This window comes from Dama dama, chromosome 5 (assembly GCF_033118175.1).
Source record: "Dama dama isolate Ldn47 chromosome 5, ASM3311817v1, whole genome shotgun sequence".
NCBI classification, from domain to species: Eukaryota; Metazoa; Chordata; class Mammalia; order Artiodactyla; family Cervidae; genus Dama; species Dama dama.
Genome location: NC_083685.1, coordinates 3,967,747 through 3,995,504, shown reverse-complemented (window position 1 = coordinate 3,995,504; position 27,758 = coordinate 3,967,747). Strand labels below are relative to the sequence as shown.

At 55.3% G+C, this 27,758-nt stretch overlaps 2 protein-coding genes across 2 annotated transcripts; both read left to right on the top strand.

Annotated features, from left to right (window-relative positions):
* The first annotated feature begins 229 nt into the window (after window positions 1-229).
* Window positions 230-22,360, top strand: SEC14L2 (SEC14 like lipid binding 2). The gene is made up of 12 exons (XM_061141550.1): window positions 230-389; window positions 2,518-2,593; window positions 7,513-7,556; window positions 7,909-7,968; window positions 8,508-8,696; window positions 10,385-10,480; window positions 10,618-10,678; window positions 11,056-11,139; window positions 14,698-14,804; window positions 14,891-15,030; window positions 15,178-15,347; window positions 20,745-22,360. Exons 1-12 carry the CDS (start codon window positions 336-338, stop codon window positions 20,873-20,875), a joined length of 1,212 nt encoding a protein of 403 aa, XP_060997533.1. The 5' UTR covers window positions 230-335; the 3' UTR covers window positions 20,876-22,360.
* Window positions 22,361-23,774: 1,414 nt separating this feature from the next.
* Window positions 23,775-27,412, top strand: MTFP1 (mitochondrial fission process 1). Its single transcript, XM_061141552.1, has 4 exons — window positions 23,775-24,344; window positions 25,106-25,233; window positions 25,607-25,839; window positions 26,800-27,412. The coding sequence occupies exons 1-4, from the start codon at window positions 24,278-24,280 to the stop codon at window positions 26,870-26,872; spliced, it is 501 nt and encodes a 166-aa protein (XP_060997535.1). The 5' UTR covers window positions 23,775-24,277; the 3' UTR covers window positions 26,873-27,412.
* Window positions 27,413-27,758: the final 346 nt, after the last annotated feature.

Sequence of the window (27,758 nt, the reverse complement as noted above, 5' to 3'; positions counted from 1 at the left end):
CTCCTCCAAGGTCACACCGTGAGCTAAAGGTAAATTTAGGACTGCAACCCAGACTTCCTGCCCCACTGCGGTCCACCGGCCTCGGCCCGGGTGGGCACTCGCGCGTGCCCCTCCCGCCCAGGTCTCCGCTTCAGGAGGGCGGAGGGGACCCGCCTCGGATGCTCCCGCGCCCGGCGCATCGCTCCCTACTCCGCCCCTTGGGATTCTTTAAGAGGCGGGGCTTGGCCGCCACCCGCGGCCCGGGCGAAAGGCTGGGACTCGACTCCGGCGGCGGCGGAGAACGCGTCGGTGCTCCATCTGCTGCGGCAACCGCCGCGCCCCGAGCCGGAGCCAAGATGAGCGGCAGGGTCGGCGACCTGAGCCCCAAGCAGAAGGAGGCGCTGGGCAAGGTGAGCCTCGCCCGGGCCCGGCGACGAGGGCCGGCTCCTCCTCCGGCGGCGGCGGGGGCCGGGGAAGGGGCCGGGCGGGGGGCGAGCGCGGGTCCGCGGGCGGCCGCCGCTGCGAGCTGCCCGCGGCCGCCGACCCCCCACACGCCCTGGCCTCCTCCGCCGGCCGAGGGGACCCCGGGGAAGTTTGGCCGCCCCGGCCCCATCCTCGGGCGAGTCCTTGGCGCTGCCACCTGGGAAAGAAGTGGCTGCTTGGGAGCCCACGGAGCCAGCTGGGGGGGGGCACAGAGGCAACGTTGGTTCCCGGGCACCGGCAGCCGGGCCCCGGGGGCAGGGGCAGGGCCCCCGGTTCCCTCCCATTTCCGGGAGGTTTTCCTCTGGCAGAGGGGCAGTGAGTGGCATATGGAAGGGGCCTCCTCCCGAGGGCTCCTTGGGAGACTTGGATGGCTTCTGCTCTGGCCCCGAGTCTGTCTGCGACCTTGGGCACAAGCGGTCCTTCTCCGCTCGCTCCTTGAGGGAAGAAATTGAGGAGTTTGGACGAGATGGTGGAGGGGGAGCACCTGCTGGTGCAAAGCCTGGGATCCTACCGGGGCCAGGCTGAGTTGGGCTTAGTTTGAGCTGACACCAGCTCCTCACCCTCCACCCTAACTCCCCTGTCCTGCCACCCAGCCGCCGCCCCCGCCCCAGCCTCCCTGGCTGGGGACTCGGGCTGATGCTTTCCAGGAGCCAAGGAGGGAAGCCTGCCTTTGCCTTGGTGCCTGGGCAGAGGAAGGGGACAGCAGTTTCCGAGCCCCGCCCTCTCCCACCAGCTGCCCTTGGGGAGAGGAGAGAGTGACCATTCTTGGAACCGACTGGGTCCAGCCTTAAGGTCCGGAGGCTCCACAACCGGGCACTTTTCCACTGCTGAGAAACTGGGAGAGGAGGGTTGGCAGGTGCCTCCTGCCATGAATAGTGGGGCCGCGGCACCAGCCCCATGAAATTGTCGCCCCAGGCCGGGCCTCCCCATCCCAGGAGGCTGGGGGGTAGGGAGCTTTCAGATATTACTGCTGACCTGCAGGGGACACCAGGCAGAGAAGGGATTAGGTGGTGATTAAACTAGGAATCGGGGGCTGGGGAGGGTCCTTGGTAAGGGGTGGCAGCACGCCGGAGTCCCTGGGGTTCCGGGAGCTCTCTGGGGGCTGGGATGGTTTCAGTCCCTGGCTGACCCCAGCAAGGGGCAGAGGTGGTGGGTCCTCATTGGTCCCTCTGTGGCTGCCCCGTAGGTCAGTGACTGGGAGCAGGAGGCTTGGGGACAGCACGGCACGTGGGGGCATGCTCACGGCCAGGGTCGAGAGCGGTGGGATGTGGGCGTGGCCATCCTTGGGGTCACTGTCCAGCTCTTGTTTGGCACTCGCCACCCTTTCCCCCCCACTGTGGCTTCTGCCTGGAACTGTTCCCTCCACCCGGATTGCTGCCTTTGGAGTCCTTCAAGCTCAAATGCCATTATTATATGAAGTCACGTAAGATCCCGCCTCTTCCTGGCCCCAGTTTAGAATCTAACTCTTCCCTCTGCCCGCCAGCACGTTGCTCAGCATTCCGTCACTAAAGGGGGAGACCGTGGTGGAAAGCGTGCCGGCTCTGGCCTGGGACAGACCGAGGTTTGCTTACCAGCTCTGCTGATTACTAATTGTTGACCTTGGGGCTGTGACTTCACCTCTCTGAGCTCTGATTCCTTCATCTGTAAAGTGGGAGCAGTCATACCTCTAGGGACTCTGAGTGAAGAGTGAATCAGTGCCAAGTTCAGTGCTGGGCGCACCAGAAATGCTTGGTAAACAGATGCCCTTACAGTGGCACACCCCAGGTTGTCTCCTGTGACAGTTATCTAGGGACATGTCTGCACGTCGGCCACGAAGGAGTGTGTAAGTGCCCGCAGCCAGGCCGGGGCGGTGTTGTACTTCCTGCCCATCTCCTTCCGCTACCCAGCTCCCACCTGCATGACCCACACAGGGCCCCGTGCCGCCCAGGTGCTCAGCTTGTGTCTGCAGAGTTGCCCCCCGCTGAGCAGGGGTCCAGCGAAAGCCTCTACGGAGAGCCGCGGGCAGAGGGCGGTCAGGGTGGGACCTGCCGCTCACCCAGCTGCCTCTCACTGCAGTTTCGGGAGAATGTCCAGGATGTGCTGCCTGCCCTGCCGAATCCAGACGACTATTTTCTCCTGCGCTGGCTCCGAGGTGAGGGGAGAGGGGCTGCAGGAGGGAGGCTGGGCTAGAGGCTTGCTCTGGGTCACAGAAATGGCAACCTCTGGGAACCCTGCCCCTGGCGCGCTCAGGATCTGGAGGATTCAACCTTTAGAACCAAAAGGGTTCTTGGCTCTTAGATAATTTCAGCCCTCCTGTTGGATAGTATTGGGTAGACAGTCACACTGAGGCTCAGAGAGGTCACTTGCCCCGAGGCGCACAGCGTTGAGCTGCAGGCAGAGGACCGGAGCCCAGGTGGGCTGGCTCCCAGCCCTGTGCCCTGTCCGTCCACTGGATGAACACACTCTGCTGATGGATGTGGGGAAGCAGGTTGAGGAAATGCCGGGAAAGGCCCCACGCTGAATGGGAATTTGGAGGCAGAGCCAAGTTCAGAACCAGAGTCTTGGCCCTGGGAGAGGCTGGCCCCTTCTGTGGGAACAGCAGGGTGCCTGCTGCCAGAGGTTCATGTGTCGTCAGGGAGGGGCAGAGTGCTTAGGGGAATACCGTGGGTGGGATTCAGCCCAATCTAGGTTTACACAACTCCCCTCAAGCCACCGTCTGGCTCCAGAGCCCTGAGATCTCTTCCAGCTCTGCCTGGCCTGTACCTGGGCCAGGGGTGAACCTCTGTCCTCGGCCCCTGTGTGGGAGAGCAGGACGAGATAGGGTGTCCTGGATGCTGCAGGGTGGGACATAGCGGTGCCGTGCCCATGGTGGTGAAATGTACACGTTTCTGCTAGCATCGGGGTCCAACTCAACCCCACGCTGCAACTCCTGAAATCTTTTTTCTTTCTTCTCTTCTTCTGTGATTCAAGTCAGGTGCCACCCTCTTTCTCAATTCTTGTGACATATTTTTCTTTTTCTTCCTTTGTAGAAACTTTACCGCCAGACACAGAAATAATAGAGAACATTTCTCTCTGTTATTTTAGCAGAGATTAAATTGGGACCCAGAATCGTGGTGGTTTAGTCACTAAGTCATGTCCGACTCTTGTGACCCCCACGGACTGCAACCCGCCAGGCTCCTCTGTCCATGGGATTCTGCAGGCAAGAATACTGGAGTGAAGATACAGAGCCGTAGCCCCCAGTATTAAAGTTAAGTCCCAGCCGATTAGTTGTTTATAGATACAGACACACACATACGTCCCCTACGAGTCTTGGGATAGGCGGAGAGACACGTTTTTCTGTTTCAGCCCAGGAACTGAAGAGCTGGGGCACTCTGGAGAGGCTGCTAGCAGGCCTCCCCCCACCCCAGGACACAAGAGCCCCCCGGGGCTCTGTGTGCCTCAGAAAGTGCCACTTGCCCTCCCCCTGCCAAAAAAAAGCTGTGAACTGCCCCCTACCGCCGCCCACTCAGAAAGGGTGGGGGGCAGCGAGGAGGGGCGGCGGTGGAGTCAGTGCAGAGTGGGAGGATATTCTGGCTCAGCCTTTACTGAAGGGCTGCAGCTAGCAGGGGGCTGGTGGGGAGAGTGAGCCGACAGCCTTTACTGAAGGGCCAGCTGCCGGAGGATCAGACACACCTCCCAGCTCCCTTGAGGTGGGGGGACTGTGGTTTCAGAGAGCTGTTGAGGTGAACAGCGTCGCAGCTGTCTTTTACGTAAGAGAAGCCGGCAGCTGGTTTCCCAGGCACCCCAAGCCCCCAGTCCTAGGACAGCTCCTGTCCTTCTCTTTGCAGGAATAGAGGAGTGCAGTCATCCTCATTTGCCAGATGAGAAAATTGAGGCTCAGAGAGGGGAGGGCGCTTACCTGAGGGCACACAGCAAATGCGAAACGGAATCAGGGCAGAAACCTCGGGCCCCTGGTTCCCAGGCCAGCATCCTCTCGAGTCAGCCACAGCTGTCCACCCCCTTCTCTGCCAAGGCAGGCTCTGTCTCTTCAAACCGAGGACGTATCTCCTCTGCACTTTATTTGTGCCCCACATTTTCCTGGGCAGGAGCTCAGGCCTGGTCAGACTCTACTGTGCATTTCAATTAAGGTTTTTTTGTCCCCTTGCTTTTCTTTTCCTTTTTGGCTGTGCTGTGTAGCATGCAAGGATCTTAGTTCCCTGACCGGGAATCAAACCTGAGCCCTCGGCAGTGGAAGCTCAGAGTCCTAATCACTGGACTGCCAGGGAATTCCGCCCCCCTCCCACCCACCTTTTTAAAAGAAACCTTTTTTTCTTTCTCCCTCTCATTCTAAAAAAAACATTTGCAAGGCACCTGCCAGCCAGGTGGCTTTCTCTAGCCTAGGTATGAGTGAGCTCTGGGTTCCTCTGTTCTCTCTTCCCCGACATGGGCTCAGCTTTCTGCTGGCCCTCAGGCCCTCACACATCACTTTCCCACGACCACCCCCCTCTCCCCTCCCCAGTTCTGGGCACGCTAGTGAGGAGGAGGGTCAGATGGCAAGGTAAAACCAGGAGATGGAGGAAATCTGTGAGCCCGGCAGGGCAACACTTAGCCTCCTCGTTTCCCAGGACTAGGAAGGGATGAAATAAGAACCCAGGACTCCAGCTCCCAGGCCCATCTCTCTGGCAGTGCCCTAAGCCATGCCCCGAGCTGCCCCCTAACCAGGGGGCAGAAGCCCTGGAGAGGCCTGAACGAACAGGCCCGGGGAGGCCTCAGGCCTGTACTGCCAGGGGCAATGACAGCTTGGGGAGGGCCCACGAAGACCCTGAATATTGGGCCCGAACCGCTAAGGGTTCACTGGAGAGCTTCACTGAGATAAGGGGCTCACGATTCGCCACCACTCCTGTTCCCCAGGAGGATGACGTCACAGTTGGGGGTTCCCTCCCTCGCCTGGAGGATTCCCAGTTTCAGGTCCGGCTGGGCTCCCCTGGCATGACAGCATGGTGCCTTGTGTCTTCCAAGTGTTTTTTAGCTCATTGGGCGATTCGGCCAGAGATGCTGCAATATCTTTTCCAAGGTCAAACAGGAAGAAGGCGGAAGGGCTGAGATGCAAACCCAGGTTATATTCCTCTGATAGCTGCCCACCCCCCACTGCCATGACGGCATGTGGAGGGGGACCACAAGAGGGGACTTCCCCAGAGCCAAGCCTTTTCATTTCTGCAGGCGCATGTCTGGCCCGAGTGATGAGCGTGGCTTTGGGCATATCTCTTGTTGCATCCTTTGGGTGCAGGAGAGTGGACTGCGTTTCAGGGCAGCAGAGTCAGGGAATGTGCCCGGCCACTCCCGGAGAGCCGCGATTAAGGGGCCGGTGGCGGTCCAGAGGGCAGCCTGTCTGGCCCAGGTCCCGGGGCTGTCAGCAGATCTGAGTGTCGATGTGACCCGCAGGGGACATCGGGCTGGGAGGGGCAGTTCATAGGCTGCATGGCAAAATTGCTCAGAATGTGGATCTCAGAAGCTCTTTAAGAAATGCAATGTGGCTGACTGTAACAAGATGAAATCTGATAGGGAGAGATCCAGAAAACCGCCTCTCAGCCTATGGGATAGAGGCTTCTCAGTAGCCCAGGTGAAAAGGATTTGGGGGTTTCAGTGTTTGGGAAGCTTTGCTCAAGTTAAGGACCTGGCCTCTGGCCAAGAAAGTTCTTAGGTTTAATTGGAGAAGGGTAGATAACACCTGTGCTCTGGCCCACACACTTCAGGAGGGGTGCTGGGAAACTGGAAAACCTCCAAAGGGAAGTGGATGGACTTGACACCAGGCTCTGCAGGGTGGTTAAAGGATCGACGGATGGGCAGCATGTTGGCAGGCGGGGACTCAGGGTGGCAGCACAGAGTTTGCTTGGAGGGGTTGTCACGTGGCTGAGGAAGCACCCCTTCCTCTCTGAGGGTCTCTGCAGAAGGGTCTCTGCTCAGAACAGTGAGGGCCAAGTGCATATGGCTGCCTGGATTGTCTGGGAGCAGGTGGCCTTGGTGGGCAGAGAGGTCTTTGTTTTGAACTTTGAGCAGGACAGCGTGTCGAGGTTTGTGCTTGAGATTCAGTTGACCCAGTTCAGTTCAGTTCAGTTCAGTCGCTCTGCTGCTGCTGCTGCTGCTAAGTCGCTCAGTCGTGTCCGACTCTTTGTGACCCCATGGGCTGCAGCACGCCAGGCTTCCCTGTCCATCACCAACTCCCCGAGCTTGCTCAAGCTCATGTCCATTGAGTCAGTGATGCCATCCAACCATCTCATCCTCTGTCATCCCCTGCTCCTCCTGCTCTCAATCTTTCCCAGCATCAGGGTCTTTTCTAATGAGTCAGTTCTTCTCATCAGGTGGCCAAAGTATTGGAGCTTCAGCTTCAGCAGCAGTCCTTCCAATGAATATTCAGGACTGATTGCCTTCAGAGTGGACTGGTTGGATCTCCTTGCAGTCCAAGGGACTCTCAAGAGTCTTCTCCAACACCACAGTTCAAAAGCATCAGTTCTTCGGCGCTGAACTGTTGACCCAGGGGAACTCTGATTCTGAAACTTCCTGGGAATCCTGGGAGGAGAAGGGCCCTCTGTCCCCCTGGGGTATGCGTGGGTCCTTTGATGACTGGAGGCTCATCACCGCCACCCCCATCCTACTGGGATGTACTGCCAGTCCTGCCCCAGATTACGGGGCAGCTGTGTTCATCTTTGAACCCAAGGTCAAGTTCTCAGCACTGGGTGTTAGACCCTGCAAGAGATTAGCTTTGTGGAAGGAGAAGGCTAAATGATAAGAGAGTCCAGGGTTTGCTTTTCCTGAGAGGAGATAAGATCCTTGACTTGATTGCATCTACTAGGAGAGAACTCTTTTGACCCTGAACTTGCAGGGCTGCTCCCACCTGCCCTGAGCCTTGGCCTGCTCTCCCTGCAAGCCCAGGGGTCGAGGTGCTCCCCAAACCCTCAGTGAATGTCCTCACCCCACCTCTGCATGCGGGGTGATCTGAGAGTCCCTAGGGCCCCAGCACAGGAGCAGGACAGGCTCTCAGTCCTCAGTGCCCAGGCTACTGGCCTAACTGTTGTCTGTGTTTCCCTGTTACAGCAAGAAACTTTGACCTGCAGAAATCCGAGGCCATGCTCCGGAAGGTGAGACCCATTGGTTGCTTCCATTCCTGCCCACGGGAATCACACCGTGCCCGGACTTCTGCCCAGTCCTCCCACCCTGATCACAGCCTGTACTGCCTTATCCTGGGCAACAGAGTGCATTCCCTTCCCGGGAAACAGAGCTTTCACAGTTCTGGGCCAACCAAGAATTATAATCTGTGCTGCTGAGACCTTGGAAACAGGCACTGCCTTCTCTTCTCTTCCTGCCAGTGGCTTTCTCGTGACTTACCTGTGGTCAGTGGTCCGTTTGTGCTGTCACCCGTTGCTAGATGCCTGTTAAGGGCGGCCCCCTCCCCTGCCCTGCTCTTTTAAAGTCCCGATTATGTGTTTGCAGCATGTGGAGTTCCGGAAGCAAAAGGACATTGACAACATCACGAGCTGGCAGCCTCCAGAGGTGAGGACACATTATCCCGCCCCATCCCACGTGAGGAGGTCTGTTACAGCCACAGCCTGTATCCTTCGTCCACGGGACTGGGACCCTCAGACGAAAGGTCTGACAAGGCCGAAAGTTGGCCGATGGCTCAGCGTGTAAAGAATCTGCCTGCAGTGCAGGCGACAGAGGAGACTCGGGTTCTATCCCTGAGTGGGGAAGATGCCCTGGAGGAGGAAATGGCCACCCACTCCAGTATTCTTGCATGGAGAATGCCACGGACAGAGGACCCTGGTGGGCTACAGTCCATGGGGTCGCGCAGAGTCGGACACGCCCGAGGGACTGCAGTAGTACAGTACGGTACCCCATGTGAGGTCTGTTAGGGCCACAGTCCTGGGACTCTGGGCCTGGGGCCTTCAGGGAAGGTCTGACGATGCCGAGTCACTGAATGAGTATCCATTGGCACCTGGGGGAGGATCAACCCGGAGGAGGGCCCTGGACACGGGGAAAGGGGTGGCTGCCCTGGGCCTGCTGACCAGGCGCCCCCCTCTGTCTTGGCCCAGGTGGTCCAGCAGTACCTGTCAGGGGGCATGTGTGGCTACGACTTGGAAGGCTCCCCCATCTGGTACGACATCATTGGTCCCCTGGACGCCAAGGGTCTGCTGCTCTCGGCCAGCAAGCAGGACTTGCTCAAGACCAAGATGCGGGACTGCGAGCTGCTGCTGCAGGAATGTGTCCGCCAGAGCGAAAAGGTGAGGGGGCCGGCACGGCCGGTGGAGTTGGTCACGCCGGCGCGTGGATGTCACTTGTGGCTTGAAGCGCAGCCTCAGGGCTCAGGCCCTGATGCGTGGATTTCATTGACCAGTGAGATTACAGAGTTTTAGGGGCTGACCTGTGTTGCCAGATTTCATTTTTCTTCTAAGTAAGGACTGAGAAAACACTTACCAGCTATTATTGCCATAATTAACCCCCAAACTATAGGGAGAGTGTCGTCTCAGAACAAAGGGTAGAACTTCAGGATTTGCCTGGCAGTCCAGTGGTTAAGACTCCCTGCTTCCACTGCAGGGGGGGTGGGGGTTTGATCCCTGGTCAGGGAAGTTCAGCATGGTGCAGTCAGAAAAAAAAAAAAGAGATGGTCCTTTTATTTATTTTTTCTTTCTTATTTTTTAAATTATGAGAGTATGATGATACATTTACAGGAGACTTGGAGAGTACAAAACAAGGTTACATACAGTTTCACTATATATTACAATTATTGTTTTAAGTAGATAAATTAAGATTTTTAGTTGGAATTTCAGTAACAGACTCTTCAAAAATTAATAGAATGAATAGAAGAGTAGAAGGATATAGTAGATCTAAAAAGCACTGTGAACCAATTCAACATAATTAAGATTTATACAGTTTTCACACAACAGCAGGATACGAATTCTGTTCAAGTTCCCATAGATTATAAGCCAGGAGACACTGGAAGATATAAAGGGACATAAAACAAGGTGCAAGTAGTTCATGGTCTCAAGGTATTGAAATCGTACAGAGTCTGTTCTCTTAACACTGGAATTATGTTAGAAATCAATATCAAGAGATTTCAAAATAACCCACATATTCTTAAGTGCAGAGTGACTTTCATCATGAGAGATCTTTGACTCAGCCATTGAAAGAAGAGGCAGTCCTTTAGATTGAGTAAAGTTCGGCTTCGTAAAAACATACTAAGTTATTGTTCCTTTTCTCCTGTTGCCTGGGCACCAGTGGAGCCTTTGTCGGGCCCACCCTATCCTTGGACGGTTATTTGGGTGCTGCTGGTGTCAGCTCAGGTTCTGTGCTTGTCTAACTCAATTCAGACAGAGAGAAGGACAGCTGACTCTCTTACAGGAGAGAGACTGAAGAGCAAGCTGGAGCCGCCAAGGCCCTCTCTTCTTCCCTCATTCTCAGCCGTCGTAAACATGCAGTGAAACGATGTGATAGGCTTGGGGACATTTTAACAGTGTCATCCACAGTCGCTGAGCACCTAGCGTGTGCCAAGGCCCTGCAGGGCTGCATGTGGAGAGAAGTGTTAAGACGGGGATGCCCCTTTAGGGCTCCTGTTGGCCCGAGAGCATGTGTGCCTGCGAGATACGTGGCCACATGGAGCGCAGAGGAAAGAGGCGGACACCAGGTCAAACTGCAGAACAGAAGGGGCCTCAGATGTCATCTCGGCCTACCCAGTTGTTTACTGGATGAGAAGAGGGCGATCTAGACGGGAAGGGGGACTTGTCTAGGCCACAGTTCCGGCCTGGGGGTAATTATCTTGATTTGGAAAACCCTAGGTCTGGCCCTGCCCGGATCTGGTTGCAGCATGGGTACAAAGTACAATCAGTGTTTTCCCTGAACCGGGGTGGCCTTTGGTGTGTGTTTATGGGGGTGGAGCCGCATGATGTGACTTTCTGCTCTTGTGCCGCTGCAGATGGGGAAGAAGATAGAGACCATCACCCTGATCTATGACTGCGAGGGCCTGGGACTCAAGCATCTCTGGAAGCCGGCCGTGGAGGCCTACGGAGAGGTGAGGGCCAGGGCTGGGGTGGGGTGGGAGGGTGAGAAATGGGGGTGCTCGGAGGCCCTGTGGGGTGGGGGAGGCTGGAGGAAGCAGAGCCTCTCTCCTTGGCACAGAGTTCCGAGGCCGCTGAATTCTTTTCACAGTTTCTTTGCATGTTTGAGGAAAATTATCCCGAAACGCTGAAGCGTCTTTTTATTGTTAAAGGTAAGTTGGGAACTACCTGTGAAGCCAAATGGGAAGGAGGGGCCGAAAATGTTTCTGGGACAGATTCGGGGGAGAATAAAATTAGAATGAGCCAAAGGTTGGGGTGTTGGTCTTAGGACACATTCTGAAGACTGACCTGTGACTACACAGACGGCGTCATAATTCACATGGCTTTTAGTATTTACCTCCTTCGAGCCTGGTGAGGAAGTTGGAGCATTCCCCTCTGTACAGATGGGACAGCCAAACCTCACACAGGCTGCCTACGTGGGCTCCACGGCCCCGGGAGTGTGTGGCCCGATGCCGGGGGCCGTGATAGACGTGGTTAGGGACACAGTGGGTTCTGCTCCGGGGCTCACGCGGCCTGGTCTCTGTTGCAGCCCCCAAGCTGTTCCCTGTGGCCTACAACCTCGTCAAACCGTTCCTGAGTGAGGACACTCGAAAGAAGATCCAGGTTCTGGGAGGTGAGTAGCCTAGACTGTCTGAACTAGGGCTGCGTGGCGGCAACCCCTCCGGGGATGGCGTCACAGGGAAGGCCCGAGCCGCCAGGGCCAAGGCTCCCTCTTCTGGCTGGGGCGCAGTGGGACCCCGGGAGCAGGCTGAGCCCCGGCAAGGGGCTTCTTCCTCTCTTGATTTCATGAGAACTCTTCCTGTAACACTGGGGAAAATCAAAGGTGAATGAGATGCCAGCCCTCATTCTCGGTGAGCTTGCAATGAAACAGGAGAGGGCCCTTGAAGAGAAAGCTGGGACACAAGCTAGAAGAGGCCCTGGACGCGGCCGAGCAGGGGGGTCACAGGAGCACAGCTGGCCTCATTGAACGGGCACCTGCTGTGTGCCCGGCCCTGGACTAGGTAGGTGTCAAGGCCACAGAGGGAGGACAGAGTCCCTTAAAGAGCTGGTGGGCTCTCGGAAAGGGAGACACCAACAGGTGTATCAGTGTGAGAATGCATGTGTGCTCAGTCGCGTCTGACTCTGAGACCCCGTGACCACAGCCCACCAAGCTCCTCTGTCCATGGGATTCTCCAGGCAAGAACACTGGAGTGGGTTGCCACTTCCTGGTCCAGGGGATCTTCCCGACCCAGGGATCGAACCCACATCTCCTGTGTTGGCAGGTGGATTCTGTACCACCGAGCCACCTGGGTAAAACCACAGCAATGTGTGACGTTACATGTAAAAGGGAGGAGTCCATAGGAACACTGAGTGGGGCGCTTAGCCCACCCAGCCTGGGTAGGGGACGGCGCCTCCCTCGGCTGCGAGCTGTGGAGTGAGGCTTGTCCTGGATAAAGCGAAGCAGCAAGCCGTTGGGCAGAGAGAAGGGCACTTAGCAAAGACTTTGCACACTGTGGCAAGGGTGGCTGTAGCGTGCACCGCAGGGTGTGGCAAGAGATGACATGAGGAGGGAGCCGGGTGCCAGGAGCTGGGTGGCAGAGAACCCAGGGCCTGTGCTGGGAAGCTGGGTGTGACTCTGCAGGCTCCTGGGCACTGGAGAGGAGCTCCGATTGGGTGGCGGAGTAGGTGCCAAGATCTGATTCTCTGTGGGTTGTGAGGGACGAGATACCATTTTTGCACACCATGGCCACAGTCCACGTGCCTGGAGCTGAAAGGCTGAGTGGGGGCGGGGGCGGTAGGGACGGAGAGGAGAGGGTGGATTTCAGACTTCTGTAGGAGGTGGAACTCAATTGCCTGGAAGTAGGAAGGGAGGAAGATAAATCTAGAATGGCTCCCTGGGGTCTGGCACAAGTGACTGAGCATTGCAATCACTTCCACTGGGGAATAATACGACCAGAAGGAAAAGCTCCAAGTTGAATTCGAGGAGACTGTGAGATGTACAGATGTTGGGGAGGCCTGGGCCTGAATCTTAGGGGTAGACTCTGGTCCCGAGTTCTGGGACTTTTCAGAAAGAGGGTCAACCCTGAAGGAAATCAACCCAGAATATTCACTGGAAGGACTGATGCTGAAGCTCCAGTACTCTGGCCATCTGATCCGAAGAGCTGACTCATTGGAAAAGACCCTGATGCTGGGAAAGATTGAAGTCAAAAGGAGAGGGGGTTGGGGTGGTGACAGATGATGAGATGGTTAAATAGCATCACCGACTCAATGGACATGAATCTGAGCAAACTCTGGGAGATGGTGGAGGACAGGGAAGCTGGGTGTGGGGCAGTCCATGGGGTCGCAAAGAGTCAGACACGACTTAGCGATGGAACAACAGGCAGTGGCTAAGACCTTGAGAAGGAAATGAGACTGCCCACGGAACAGAGGCTGAAGCGTGGGGGATATCCAGGCTCGAGGGCAGGCAGAGAAAGAGGAGCCCGCCAGGGAGGCGGAGAAGTGGTTGGCGGGGAAGCAGGTGGACGTCAGGGGCCAAGAGGGAAGATGCTCGGGAATCAAGGCAGCCAGGGACAAGCAGGGGGCGAGTCTGGCTGGAGTGTGACGTGGAGTGGTGGGAGGAAAGCCTAGACAAGTGGATCGGCTTCATGGATGGCTTAAGGCCACCTGCGGTGCTGAACTTGGGGAACAGGGAGTTCTGAAGGCTTCTGAATGTTCGCCTTCAGGCACCACGTTGAACGCAGAGGTTTTGCAAACGTGTGCTGAGGCCTGGGTGTGGCGTGAAGCAGTCTGGAGGGCACAGGACCTCTGGCTATTGGTCCTGGCTCTGGCGCAACGAGTTCTGTCCTTGTTGCCTCAGTTCCTGTCTGTAAGATGGGAAGAATCGTCCTGGCCGGATTCCAACCCTCCAGCTGAGCTGGGGGAAGAAAAAGTCTGAGCGAAAGGCTCTTGATGAGTTTTGGCTTTTCTGTGGCTGCCGCCCACCACGTGCGTGAGCCCAGTTTGGTTTCCTGGCAGCGGGGCCGCGGAGGAGGTTCAGTATGTTTCCCACCCACACCTGAAACCCTTTCAACCGAATCCGCCTTGGGCTGGGAAGGCACAGATCTTCAACAGAGAGGGGGCAGAAATTCACCCTGGGCTGCAGCTCAGCACGGATGGAAGCACCCCGAGACCGGGCACATGTCCCTGCGCTTGCTTGGTCGCAGGTCTCTAGATGCCTGCGGGCTGGGAGCCCTAGAGTGTGCTCGTGGGTTTCCAGGCAGCACCGGCCTCACAGGATGCAGCCGGTGCCCTGTGACTCGGGGCTGCTGCCTCTGTCGTGTCTGCAGTCAGCGCGGAGAGGTTCCCAGGGTCACAATACTGTCCTTCGGCTGACACTCGGTTAGGAGTCTGAAATGGCAGAGGAGTGGATCTCAGCCTTGGTTGCACCTGAGGCCAACTCTCCTAGCCAGGAAAGGGTATGATTACTAAAATAAGCAAAAAAAAAGAAAAATCACCGGTTGCCAGACAGCCTAAACAAGAGCAGAAGTGAAAGTGTGCCAGGGGTAAAGCCAAGGGAGCTCTCTTAAGAGGTTAGTCTGCAGTGATGCATTCATTCAGTCATGATTGAGCAGAGGGTGATGGGGGACGAGACCCCCGGTCGGGCCCTCACGTCGGTCTAACCAGGGCGGATCTTGTTGACTCGGGCCCTCCTTCCTGACGCACGTGCTGTGCCCTCTGCATGGAATGCCTTTCCCTTTGTTCCTTCCTGCTTGCACTTGAGACATCTGTATCCCTTTCCTGGGAGTGATAACACACTCTCCTAAGGATAAGGCACTTTACAGTTTAGGACAAACACCTTCTCGAGTGCTTAGTTCACTTCCCTCCCACCATGATCTTGCAAGGCAGCAGGAGGACCTAGGCTCAGAGTGGAGTGGCTTGCCTCGGGTTGAACAGCTGGCCAGAGGCCATGGGGCCATGACTCTGCTCTCGTTTCCCGGTACAGCGTAGGGCAGTCCCCTGGGTGACGGCCCCTCTCGAACCCCCCTGCAGAGCTGTGTGCACGTCCTGTGCTCCCAAGGCCCGTGTTTGGTGTGCGGGGGCGGACGGGTTTTGTTCTGCCTCTTGTGTGTAGACTGCCAGGGCTGTGATGAAATCCTGCCTAGTGCTGATCCTTTTTTTTTTTTTTTTTCTCCTTCCTTCCCTCTCCTGCCAGCAAACTGGAAGGAGGTTTTGCTGAAATACATCAGCCCTGACCAGTTGCCTGTGGAGTACGGGGGCACCATGACTGACCCTGATGGAAACCCCAAATGTAAATCCAAGGTACGGGCTTCCCCAGGGGGCTGAAGGTGACCGGGGAACGCCTGGCCCCAGTGCTTGTTCCAGCTCATCCCGTGCCCTGCTTCTAGATCAACTACGGGGGTGACATCCCCAAGAAGTATTACGTGCGGGACCAGGTGAAGCAGCAGTACGAACACAGTGTGCAGATTTCCCGGGGCTCCTCCCACCAAGTGGAGTATGAGATCCTCTTCCCGGGCTGCGTCCTCAGGTAGGGTCCTGGGCCCTCCCAGGAGACTGGGGCCTGCCGCCCTCGGTGCCGGCCGGCGGGCTGAGGCGGGAGAAGCCTTGGTGACAGGACCCTAGAGAGGGCACGTGCAAACAGAGTCACGTCTGAGTGGGTGGCTGTCCCCTGCAGGTGGCAGTTCATGTCGGATGGTTCGGACATCGGTTTTGGGATTTTCCTGAAGACCAAGATGGGGGAGCGGCAGCGGGCCGGGGAGATGAGGGAGGTGCTGCCCAACCAGAGGTACAACGCTCACCTGGTGCCCGAGGACGGGACCCTCACCTGCAGCGACCCTGGCATCTGTAAGTCTCTCAAAGCCCCTGCTCTAGCTGTCTGCCTGTGAGGGCCCTCTTTCTCCCTGGATTTGAGCTCCCAGACGGTTAGCACTAGAAGCAGAACTCCATCAGTTCCACCCTGTCTTGCATAGGTGAGGAAGCCTAGGATGGAGGGGTGAGAGGGCAGGCCCAGGTGACCCAGCTGGTTAACAGCGGGGTAGGACTCTGACCTGATGCTCCCAGGTAAAGGAGAGTCACAGTGCTAGGTGACTCCAAGAGTTCAGAACGCCTGCGCTCTGGTTCCGGGTGGCCCTGGGGCTGTGACTGCCGCTATCAGATGTTTCCGTTTCCGGGGGATGCCCCTTCCCCAGACATCAGAGAGGCAGAACAGGTTGGGCAGGTGAAGGGGATCACAGTGTGAGCAGAACCCAGCTTTGACTCTGCCGAGCTTCACTCATCTCCAGCTTGATCAAAAAGTGACCACAGAACATGAACAGGAAGTTTACTCAAGAGGAATAAAAATGGCAAATAGGCATTGGAAAAGGTGCTTAACCTCACTTAGCTTTGCAATATCGATCAAATTCCCTTTGACTCAGCAATTCTACATCTGAAAATTTATCCTACAGAGATATTTATACAAGGACACAAAGATATAGGTGCACAGATGTTCTTAGCAGTTTGGCAAACTGACAATAAGTTAAATGGCTTTATTAAATAAATTATGGTCTGTCTATACAGTAGAATACGATGTCACATTAAAGAGAATAAAGTGACATATAAGATATCTGAAACTGAAAGTGAAGTTGCTCAGTCGTGTCCGACTCTTTGCGACCCCATTGGAGCCTGTAGCCCACCAGGCTCCTCTGTCCATGGGATTTTCCAGGCAAGAGTGGGTTGCCATTTCCTTCTCCAGGGGATCTTCCCGACCTCGGGATCAAACCCAGGTCTCCTGCATTGCAGGCAGACTCTTAACATGTTAAAAAAAAATAAGGCATGAGACATACCATATATGGTATGTCCTCACTTTGACTAAAAAAAAAGTCAAAAGAATTCTGGGGATTCTATACTAACGCTAGTGGTGGTTATCTCTGGGAACTTAAGGAAGCTTACAGAGGGCTTTTGTTTTTTCTATACTGGTTCTGCAAATACAGTTTATGTTACAAAGAACACGTACTATATTTCTAGGCAGAAAAATCACACATACACACAGAGAAAATGCCCCTCAAATCTCCAGTTTCCTCTCTGTCTGAGCCGAGGGGCCAGGCATGGAACATCAGTAACAGTAAGGGCTTTGTCATCCAGCTGTGATAGACTTGACCACAGACTGGTCCGCAGGCCAGTGACTTGGCCTCCCGGAGCTTCAGTCCCCTGATTGCTACAATGGGGATGAAGTTCTGTACCTCCTGGGGACACCTGATAATGAAATGTGATCAGGTCGGTGCAGCACTTAGCATCGTGCCTGCCCTACAGCACTCAGCACACCGTGGCCGCCGTTATTATTTATTAGGGCAAGACCCGGAGGAGATAGTGCCGGAGAGGGGACAAGCCCAGGGCCGTTTCCATGGCAACACCACCAGTTCTGCGCTAGTCCCACAGATGTCTCTGTCTCTGTACTTGTCCACACCACCGCCCCAAACCTCAGATCCTGTGTCCTCCCCCGCAGCCCAGGCAACCTCAGTCTCTGCCGCCCCCTCCTCACAGATGCTCTGTGGTCTGGCTCCCTGGGGAGGAGAGCTATGCTTGTTAGCGAGCTGCTGGGTCCTCAAGGAGAAGGCGGCATACTTTGTGCTGCATCAGGCATCAGGTGTAGCGCCAGCCCAGACACTGTCATCCTCAGAGCATAAAGCACTTCGTCCATGCAAGCCTGAGTTTCTTTATTCTAAAGAACAGGGAAGCTGAGGTATAGAGAGGTATACTCTCCCACAGTGTAGCGTGCGTAGACACCAAGAGACAGATAATGGGCAAGAAATGAGGCAGGATCTCGTGACCACAGACTACCCTAGAGATGGTCATGTGACAGAGGACAGAGCGGGGTCCCAGACCCGGGAAGTAATTAGCTCGAGCCCAGGAGCAGAGCCCAGCCCGTTTTCCATCACTGCCCACTGCTTCTCTGTAGTACCACGTAGGACCATGAACTCTTTAACATAATTAGGCTTAGGTTTTCGAATCCCAGATTTTAGTTACTCGTGGATACTAGGAAGTGTTTACCTGCCTGCGGGGGCCTTGACTGGGAGCTTTTTATTGTCCGTTCTCGGGAGGCACAGAGCCCCAGCATCCACGCCCCCGGCCCAGGTTTAAAGACAGTGAGGTGGGGTCGGCTGTCGCCTGGGTCATGGCCGAGGTTACAGCTGAGCCTGTGAGAACCCGGTGTTAGGTTACAAGCTCACCTGTGGGAGCTGATGCCTTGGGGGAACCAGGCAACACTCTGAAAAGTAGAGCGTAACCACCCAGTGGAGAAATTACAGCTCTGAGTCCAATGGTAGGAGCCCATGAACCCTCCCTGGGCTGTGCCGGTCATTTCCCAAGCATACTCAAAATCCGAACTAATTCCACTTTGTTTTTCTCCCAGCTAATACATCCTGAGGCCCTGAGTGTAGAGTACTTGTCTCGGAAAGAAAAAGATGCAGGAAAAAAAGATCTGAACTCTGTTTGCTGGGAGTGTGTGGTGTGGTCAGAGAGCTGAAACATGTAGGGAGGTTAAACAGCCCAGCTGGGCACCAGGAGACCTGGTTTCTGAGTCCAGCTTTGCAAGTAACCCTCCAAGTGGTTTGAGCAACTGCCTCTAAGTAATTAGATTTTGCTCTTTTTTTCCTTAAAATGAGGGGAGTAGGCTAGAGCGGGAGATCTTAATCTGGGGTCTGTGGCTCCCCAGAGCAGTGCTTTTAAATCTTAAAGACCAACCATCTCCCTTTTATAATAGTGTCTAATGTCCCCTCTACTATCCTGAAATGAAATTCATACATACTATAACCCACCTACATACATAACTAAAAATTTAGTACACTCTATTGGGAATATAGGGCTTCCCTAGTGGCCCAGATGTTAAAAAGAGACTGTCTGCAATGCAGTAGACCTGGGTTCAATCCCTGGGTTGCAAAGATCCCCTGGAGAAGGGAATGGCTACCCACTCCAGTATTCTTGCCTGGAGAATTCTATGGGCAGAGGAGCCTAGTGGGCTACAGTCTATGGGGTTGCATAGAATTGGGCATGACTGAGCAACTAACACTTTCACTTTAATCAGGAATATAAAAGAGAAATTGAAGGACACTAATTGAGAATCTTTCACGAATGAGAGGGCACAGTTACCCCCAGCACCTCTCTTCAGAATGGTAACTTTCCTACTGGGAACCACTGCCCCAGAGGGTCCATGATGGGCTCTGTGGGATCTGAAATTGTATGCTGTCAGATTCTCAAGGAGATCAGTTCCCCTACAAAAGTGAAGAAGCCCTAGCCTGGAGAATCTCTGGGGCCTCTATGAGTCCGTGAGTACATGATTAGTGTCAAAATGAACCACTCCAAGTCATGACCTCCGCTTCCCTCAGGCCTGGGCCTAAGAACAGCGCCTTCCTTGTTTCTGAGGACAGAATGTCATGCTAGGCAGAGTCATCTCAGCCCTGGTGCTTGGTCCAAGGAGCTCAAAGACTTCTCCTCTAGCATGACTGACTCTGGTTGCTAAGGCTCTGTCGTCCAGGGCAGAGAGGAAGTTTCCTTCTTTCCAGAGGCACCATTGGTCCTGAAGAACTCTGGCACAGAGAGAAAATTGATGGCTATTATTACTCACTCCATACCATGAAGAAAAGGGTGGGTGGTATGTCTACCCTTGCTCTAAACTATGCATTTTATCCAGGGGCAGAAAAAGGGAAGATCACATCTCAGGATTAAATACACAGGGTATTTTTCGGCTGGGAAAAGTTAGAAGACAAGGATGCAGAAAGAGCAGAGCTAGTGTTTTTGTTTTCCCACCCTGTTCTTTGGAAGGGGTGTTTGACTGCAATGGAACAACTCAAAAAAAGAAGGGTTAGATTAAAAGCAGGCTGTTCGTTGGCCAAGGCTTGGAAGCCTTCTCTGCCAACTGCATGCCCATTTTCTCTCTCCCTAGGAAATCACTAACAGGTCTTGTGAATTATCCTAAATATTTTCCAGCCCTTTAGGAGCATTACATATCTCCACAATATACAGGACACGGGCCCACCCACACATACACATTCATAGGAATTAGCATCTGTCATTCAGTGTATATTTGAAGGAATTTTGACACTGTAAAACTTGTCAGTGTAGGTGGGCCAAGTAACAAAGCCAAAAAGAATTTTTTTTTAAACATATATTAACAAAAGGGGCTTCCCCAGTGGCTCAGCAGTAACAAATCCACCTGCAATGCAGGAGACATGGGTTCAATCCCTGGGTCGGGAAGATCCCCAGGAGGAGGGCATGGCAACCCACTCCAGTAATCCTGCCTGGAGAATCCCATGGACTGAGGAGCCTGGTGGACTACAGTCCATAGGGTTGCAGAGTTGGATATGTCTAAGTGGCTAAGCACTCACTGATATTAACAGAAATGTTGTAAACAGTCTACAGACTGTTCTGCAGTTTGCTTTTTTGGCCTAAGGATATATTGTCAACAGTTTCCCTGGTTAATTCTCATGAAGCTCACCTCCTTCTTTTTATCCAGTATAGTATATTTCAATAAAAACTTTTAAAGTAGTTCTCTTTTGAACATTTTAGTTTTCCTCATCTTTTATGATTACAAATAGGGGTGCATTGAGCATCTTTGTCCATTTATCTTTCTGTGGGATAAATTTCTGGTTCAAAAAATTTGCCTAAAAAAAAGGTTGCCTGTTTTACTTTTTTCAGAAACGGAACAGGATTGGGCTTTCCAAGGCCCAAGTCTCAGGCAGCAGTGCAGACCAGAGGGAAATTCCAGCTCCATCCCTTCTTCACTGTGTGACACAGTGACTTCCTTTTTCTATAAAACAAGACTAATGTTGAACTCAAGAGTTATCATGAATAATATAGATTGCCAACCCTCTCCTGAGTTGCAGGAATAGCCGTTGTTACCATTACTATCGTTATTTTAACAAGTACTGCTGCTACTAACTCTGTTTCCCCTTTTCAAGACCCAGTTCAAGCTCAAACTCCTTTAAAAAGCCTTGCTCATGATTTCAGTCTATAGGGCCCCCTCCTTCCAAGCTGTTAACAGATGTGACTTGTCTCTGCTGCTTATCTGGCACTTGGCATGTTCTTTTTTTTCCCCTCTTCATGAATATCTTGTAACCCACTTAGACTGGGTTTCAGAAGGTGAAGGACCGTTGCTTATGCCACCTTCATCCTCATTGCCTACCATACTGACTTGCTTAGTCAACAAAACTCGCTGTCTCTAAGCTCTGTGGGGACCGCCTGAATGTCTGTCTCTTTGCCTCCCCTCAGATGTCCTGCGGTTTGACAACACCTACAGTTTCATTCATGCAAAGAAGGTCAGTTTCACCGTGGAGGTCCTGCTTCCAGACAAAGCCTCAGAAGAGAAGATGAAACAGTTGGGGGCAGTCACCCCAAAGTAATGCCTCCCCCCACAGCAGGCCTGGCTCCCTCAGTGTCTCCCCATCAGTTTCTGCCCCTTGTAATAATGGTCATTTCCCCAGCACTCAGACACCCAGAAAAACTGGGCTAGGAGAAGGACCTTGGGGCTGGATCTGGGGAGCCTTCATTTGAGAATAAGAAAGACTGGGAGAGTAGCTGGAGTGGGTCTCCTTGCCTCTCACATTACTAAGGAGCCCCAGGGGTTGGGCACTGAGATAGTATCTGCCTTGTAAACTGTGCCAACTTCACCTGTCCAGTGTCGGCTGAGACAGGAAGGCAGGTACCATGGGGTGGAAGGGAAGAAATTTGGAAAAAGGGGAGAGATTGAGACCTAACACTTCAGGGAAGCCAGCTGCTGGGGGTGGGAACTTGCTCCCAAATGAACATGTAAATCTAGATCATAATGAAGAATAGCAAGGTAGCCAGTTCCTAGTTATGGTGGGGGTTCTGAGGCTCTTCTGCCCTTTGTCTCCAAGGCTGGGATCTTTTGGCTTTTCCCAGGTCTTGGAAAGTGGCCTGAATCAGCACAGATCTTCCCCTTTAAGGGTGAGAGGCAGGCCTCTCCCTCACCTCAAGGAATTCAGCGACCCCTGGGTCCCGCTGGCTGCCTCTTTAATTACTGATGATTGTCAATGACTCAGAGCTTCCTGGGACGGTGAGCTTTGGTACCCAGCCACTGTCCTCCGATGCAAACAGAGCACAGGGAAGTTACCTCCCGAGATCCCAGGTCTGGGAAGGGCCAGAGAGGCTGGTGGGTGCGAGTTCTGGGGCTTCCACCCCTATTTTTAGTGCTGCCAGCCTTTCATTAAGTAACTCTCCATTTGAGCACCCCACCCGAAAGTGACAGATGGGATCAAGGCAGTGAGGGCGCTGAATCTCCCAGGGTGCCCGACAGCCCACTTCCTGACTGACCTGAGCGAGGCCTTAGCAGTCCCGTCTCTGGGAGGCACATGGTGGGTGCTGCGGGTTCCTGGTGCCTGTTGGGGAGGCTTCCACGGCAGGGGCTCAGGGCAGCCACAGATAGCCTCGCAGGCCCCCACCCCCTCCGTCTGCGGTGACAAGCAGGGATGGCCACGGTGGGGGGCGGGGGAGCGGTTAGGAGTGGCGGGTCGGCGACCAGGGGCCGCAGGTCACAGACCCCGCGGGCATTCACGACCCTTGACCCAGCTCCACGTCTTCCAAACGAACACCAGGCCCTGCACAGAGCTGGGGAAGGCGCCCTGCCCCGGCCCTCGCTGCCTGGGGCATTCCTTCCCCTCAGAAACCCAGGCCCTGGCCCAGCCTGGGGGGTGGGCTGGCCAAACTGAAGGAGCAGGAGCAGGGGGGAGGCCGGCGCTGACAGGAGGCCCCGAGGCCGCACAGGCCCCAGCCAGACCCCTCCGGAGGACATCCCGACCTTTGTTTACAACGCTCTGTTAGGAAAAGTAACCAATGAATAAAGACCGTTCAGCGCGCAGAGCGTGGAACTCTGTGCCCTCTGTCTCGCTCCTCACACTTCCTCACTCAGGCAAACTTCCGCCTCAGCACCCTAGCGTCTACCCGCCAATAAGCGGGGCGCATGCGCAGGAGCTACCTGCTAGCCTCGTGTGAGCGCCCCTCACGGCCAGCTCGTCCCCAGATTGGCCCGGCCGGTGGCCTGTCTTCCGCCATCTTTGCTAAGGGCACTAATGGTCCTGACTGCCTTCACAGTCAGGGCGGAGGCCCCGCCTCGCTCCGCCCCGGCTTCTGCAGCTAACTAGTGCGGGTCCGGCGAGCGCGCGCGGAGCTTGTGGTGGGCCTGGATTGGGAGGGTGGCGGAGAAGCGACGATCACGTGGCATTAGGGACCGTCTCCTAATTCCGCGCAGGCACTGCCAGTGTTTCCGGGGTCGGGGATCGCCTTTGGGTCCCGAACCCAGCTTCCTGCAAGATCCCGCTGACCTGGCTGCCCTACACGATCCTACAATGATAAAGCCTCCCAGGGCTGAAAACAGGGCTCTCGATGGGAGGCTGTGATCTTTATTTGATGATAATAAGGCTAATTCTTTAATGAGCATTTCCTGGGCACCAGGCAACAGCCCGGTGCTTACCTCTTAGCGTTACTGCAAGGATTCAAGGAAACAGTAATACATGCAGAGCTCTTAGAAAGCCTGGTACAAGTGTACGCTCAGTAAATGTCAGCTACTTTTCATTTCTTACAGACCTGGCTGACAGCAGGTGGCACAACTGGGATTTCAACCCAGGACTGCCTGTGTTTAAAGGCTATGCCTTTGTTTGCTGATACCCAACCCCCCTCCCCCAGGGATTCACAGAGCTTTAGTGAAGTGCATTTATTCCTCACGTGGGTAAACCGAAGTCCAGGTGGCTAAGAGTTTCCTCTTTAGTGATCAATAACCCCATGTCTTGTCATTCTGTTCTGCCCATTTCCCTTAAGTCTTGTACCCCAAGTCTGTTTCCCTGGCCTCATTCCTTTATTGTTCACTCGAGGTCCTGCTGGGAAGAAGGGCAGTCTAGTGAGACCCCAGTGCTTGAGAGCACGGGCCCCTAGGGAGAAGGGTCTCCAGTAGAGTTCAAGCAGCGACTTCGCTGGGGGTCCAGTGGTTAAAACTCTGCCACACTTCCAGTGTAGGGGCGTGGGTCCCATTCCTGGTTGTGCAACTAAGATCCCACATTCCCCGGTACAGACGGGAAAAAATGTCCAAACATCCACCTCAGTGGGGTTCTCACCGTTCACCCCCGCTGCCTTAGGTGCTCAGCTCACCTTAGGAGCATGGAAACTGGACCTGCGCTGCCTGGAATCAAATGCCAGCTTCACTATTCAGCAGTTTTTTGTTCTAGGGAAGTGATCTATTTTTTCTGTCTCTATTCCTCACCTGTAAAATGGAGTGGGATGGGGCGGGGGCTGGTGGGAAGGTTTAAAAGAAGCAATTCATCTAGTCTTTAGCCAACGGTCTGGCCGGTAGTAAACTCAATCAGCGATGACATGTAATTAATCCTGGAAATCGTTCCAGGAGTAAACCTGTCCTGTTCCTCCTGTAACAAATGAATAAAGTGAGGCTCAGAGAAGTTACAGGCTCTTGCCCGAGGTCACATAGCTGTGCAGCGCAGCATCCCGTATTTGAATCGCCTTTGTTTGGCTGCAACACCACAGTCAGTGCTAAAGAGGATGGCGCCAATCTCTCAATTCCAGAGAAAACCGTGAAGAAAATTAATCTGTAAAACCCAAGCCAGGGAGAGGGGCTCCGGTGTGCGGGGGAATTTGCAGACGCTCCCTGCTGGCGGGGACGGCACGACCTGTCCTTCAGTCCGGGACCTTCGGCTGGTCCCGCCGCGGCGAACGGGAGTGCTGGTGGAAGCCGAGGCGGTAGGACCTGCAGCTGCGGCTGAGACCCTGGCGGAAGCGCCATGTCCGAGCCGCCCTCGCGGGGGGCCGAGCGCGACCTTTTCCGGGACACGTGGGTGCGGTACCTGGGTGAGCTCCGGGCAAGGGGCACAGCGACCCCACAGCACGTGGCTAGGGAAGCAGGAATTGCCAGAGGCCCGTGGGGGCCTGGAGATGGTGGGAGCATCTTGGTTCTCTCTCAGCCGGGGCAGAGACGGCACAGAGAGCGTTCTGAACTAGCTCAGGGTCACACAGCTCTGGCTTGCCCAGCCCTGCCCTTGGGGTTTCTGCTGGTCAGTCTCCCAGGTGATAGCTGCAGTCCAGCTCGGAGGACCGGGTGAGCGGGCTCCCCTCTCTGGCATGCCCCCCGCAGGCTGCGGAGTCAGGGATTAGGACTCCCATCTTGGCTCCTCACTGCATCTGAGCCTGTTTCCCCCTCAGGGCAGAGGGATGCCCACTGGGTCTCTCTCACTGCCTGGTAGTTGTAAGGGTAGAATGAGACAAGGTACAGAGAATCCGGGCATGTGGTGAGTGCCTGGGCAGTGGGGCTGCCCTCAGTCAGCCTCTCTCACTGACTCTGCCCACCAGCCAAATGCTTCTAGAACCCAGGCTGTGAAGGCAGGTGAGTGATGAGAAAGGTGTCTGTGCTCAGCTCTCCCACGAGAGGACAGCCGGGGTGGCCGTCATGGGTGCCGTTTTGTAGGCTGGGACGCGGAGGCTCAGAGGGGTACGCTCCCTGTCTACACTCACCCAGCTGCTCCTCAGCAGGCTGAGGTAAGAACCAGCTGTCTCCAGTGCCCCCTTGTGGAACAACCCAAGGGCTCAGGAACTGACTATCCTCTTCCCACCAGGCTACGCCAATGAGGTGGGGGAGGCCTTCCGCTCCCTGGTGCCTTCTGCTGTCGTGTGGCTGAGCTATGGCGTGTCCAGCTCCTACGTGCTGGCCGATGCCATTGACAAGGGCAAGAAAGCCAGAGATGTGAGTGTTAACCTGCCCCTCAACCCCTCACCCTGGCCCACGCCCCCTTGTGGTCAGTCCACAGCCTTGCACATGGTTAAGTCCCTTGTAGGACAGTCCAGTCCCCACACTCTGGCCTGGTACACTCTGTACCCTCTCCTTTGTAGGGTAGTGACCCCCGCCCCCAGTCCTGCAGGTGACATAGTCTATACCCTGGTCCTGGATGTGAGTCCACACTCAGCCCTGAATTGGTAGAGTCCAGAACCCAACACTTACGTGGCTCTGTCCCCACCCCCCGCTTCCCTTCCCTCTCCCTGGTCCAGTCTCGTGCCCCCTGTCCACAGGGGTTTCCGCCTCTGCCCCTGCTGCATTAAGTGTCTCGTGTGCCTACCAGGTGCCGGGCCCTGAGGCAGGCCGCAGCAGCAGGGTGACGGTGGCTGTGATGGACACCTTCGTGTGGCAGGCGCTGGCCTCTGTGGCCATCCCAGGCTTCACTATCAATCGCCTGTGTGCAGCCTCCCTGTACATCCTGAGCACTGCCACCCGCTGGCCTCTGGCTGTCCGCAAGTGGACCACCACCGCACTGGGGCTGCTCGCCATCCCCGTCATCATCCACCCCATCGACAGGTGGGTGCGCCCCCCAGCCCAAGGGATCACCCACTGTACCGGCAGAGCTGAGCTTTGAGAGGGGTGGAGTGTACCTACTTTCCACAGAACACCTGCGGCAGGGGCAGCGCTGCACTTGGGGCTCCTGAGATGGAAAGGACAGTCTAGGGCCTCGTCATATGATCTGGCAGGTACATCGGCAGTAAAGGTAGGAGGTGCCTTGAGAGTATGGGACAGAGGACAAGTCAGTTCCCAGAAAGAAAACTCAGTGTTAGAAAACAACCAGAGGTAGGCAGGAACAGGTGCACCCTGGGAGGGATGGGTTTTGAGAAGTTTTGGTGGCAGAAGCCCAGCTGAAACTTGGGTTAAGTAAAATAGGAATTGATTGTTTCGTGTAACTGAAAAGTTCAGCTACTTGGGACCAAGAAACCAACTGATGCTCTTAGGTGTGTAGGTCTCTCGGCTGGCCTTCTCCCCACCGTATCCCATGTTGGCTCTAGTCACTTTCCCTTCCTAGGAGTAAAGATGGCTCCTAGCAACCCCTAGCTCCCCTCCCACCAGCTTAGCAAGCCCATAGGAGGAATCTTAATAGTGATAGCAAAAATCCCAGGGAAGGCTGTCATTGGTCCATCCCGGACTGAGTGCCCACTCCTGAGCCAGTTTCCATTTTCTGATGGGCCAGGCTTGGGTCATGTGCCCGCCCTTAGAACCAGAGATGGGACCAGCCCAATCAGACCAACATGGAGTGGGAGGAAGCGTCTTTCTCCATGGGAACAGAGATGACCCGGAGGCCCTGCATGAATCTTTTACCTTTTGGGCCTCAGTTTTCCCAACTGGATAAGCAAGAGGGTGATGGCTGCCATCTGAATGGCACTTGTGTCCCGCGTCCAGGGGTCCCTTTCCTAGCCCTGGTCTCCTGCCTCCCATTCCCCCACGAGCGTCCCTTGGTCAGCTTGGGTCATGACCTGCACTTCCCCACAGGTCGGTGGACTTCCTCCTGGACTCCAGTCTGCGCAAGCTCTACCCCTCAGTGGAGAAGCCCAGCTCCTCCTGACCTGCCCCGCCATCCTGGCCTGCGGGCCGGCCCATTCCCTGCTCTGTTCCCACTCCCTCCTCCTGCCAGGAGATGCAGATACCTCGCTCTCTGGGGTCCGAAGCCCTGGCACCTGAGTGGGTTTAAGCTGGTCGGAACCCGAAAGACAAAGACCTCAGCGCAGCAGCTGCAGTGACTCACAGACAGGACTTGAACCCCGTCCGCTTCCTCGGAATCGGTGATACTGAGCCGGCCTGGACTCTGAGTGGGCCCAGCCCTGTCCCTTGACAGGACAGTAACATCCTCCCATGGAGGGTAAAGCACCTGAGGCCCAGACAAGGCAAGGAACACGGCCAAGATCACTTAGCAAGCTGGGGACCCAGAACTCCCAAAGGCTCAGCCAGGTCATGATGGTGGAGCAGCAAGGCACTCGGAGAAACATGGGAGTACACCTGTGGGGACCCTGAGGACGGATTCTCTGCCCCTTCCTGGTGCAAGGCCTGCTGGGGCCTGGCTGGAAGGCATGACAGCTCTCAGTCCAATAAATCCTCAAGAAGTTGAGTTTTCTCCTTTTCTGTTGGGGATGAGCAGGGACGTGGTGAGGGGGAGCAGGGCTGGGGGCCTCAGAGGTGGAGGCTGGTGTCTCTGGGAACGCACTGCTCACAGTGGCCAGCACTGGGCCTGTCTGGTACCTCCCTGCCCACCAGTGGTCCCCTGCACATGCCTGGAATTCCACCTTGGTGCTGCCAGCCTCCTCTGGGATGGGCATTGTCCTTTTTCTGCGAGTCTCCTAAAATACACACTAGGAGGGGAGTCTGTTGGGCAGATACCACCTGAACCTGACTTCAGCCCAGTCTTCCCTCGGTTCGCCCCTCAAGATAGCCTCTGTCTCCGGAGCCTCCTCGGG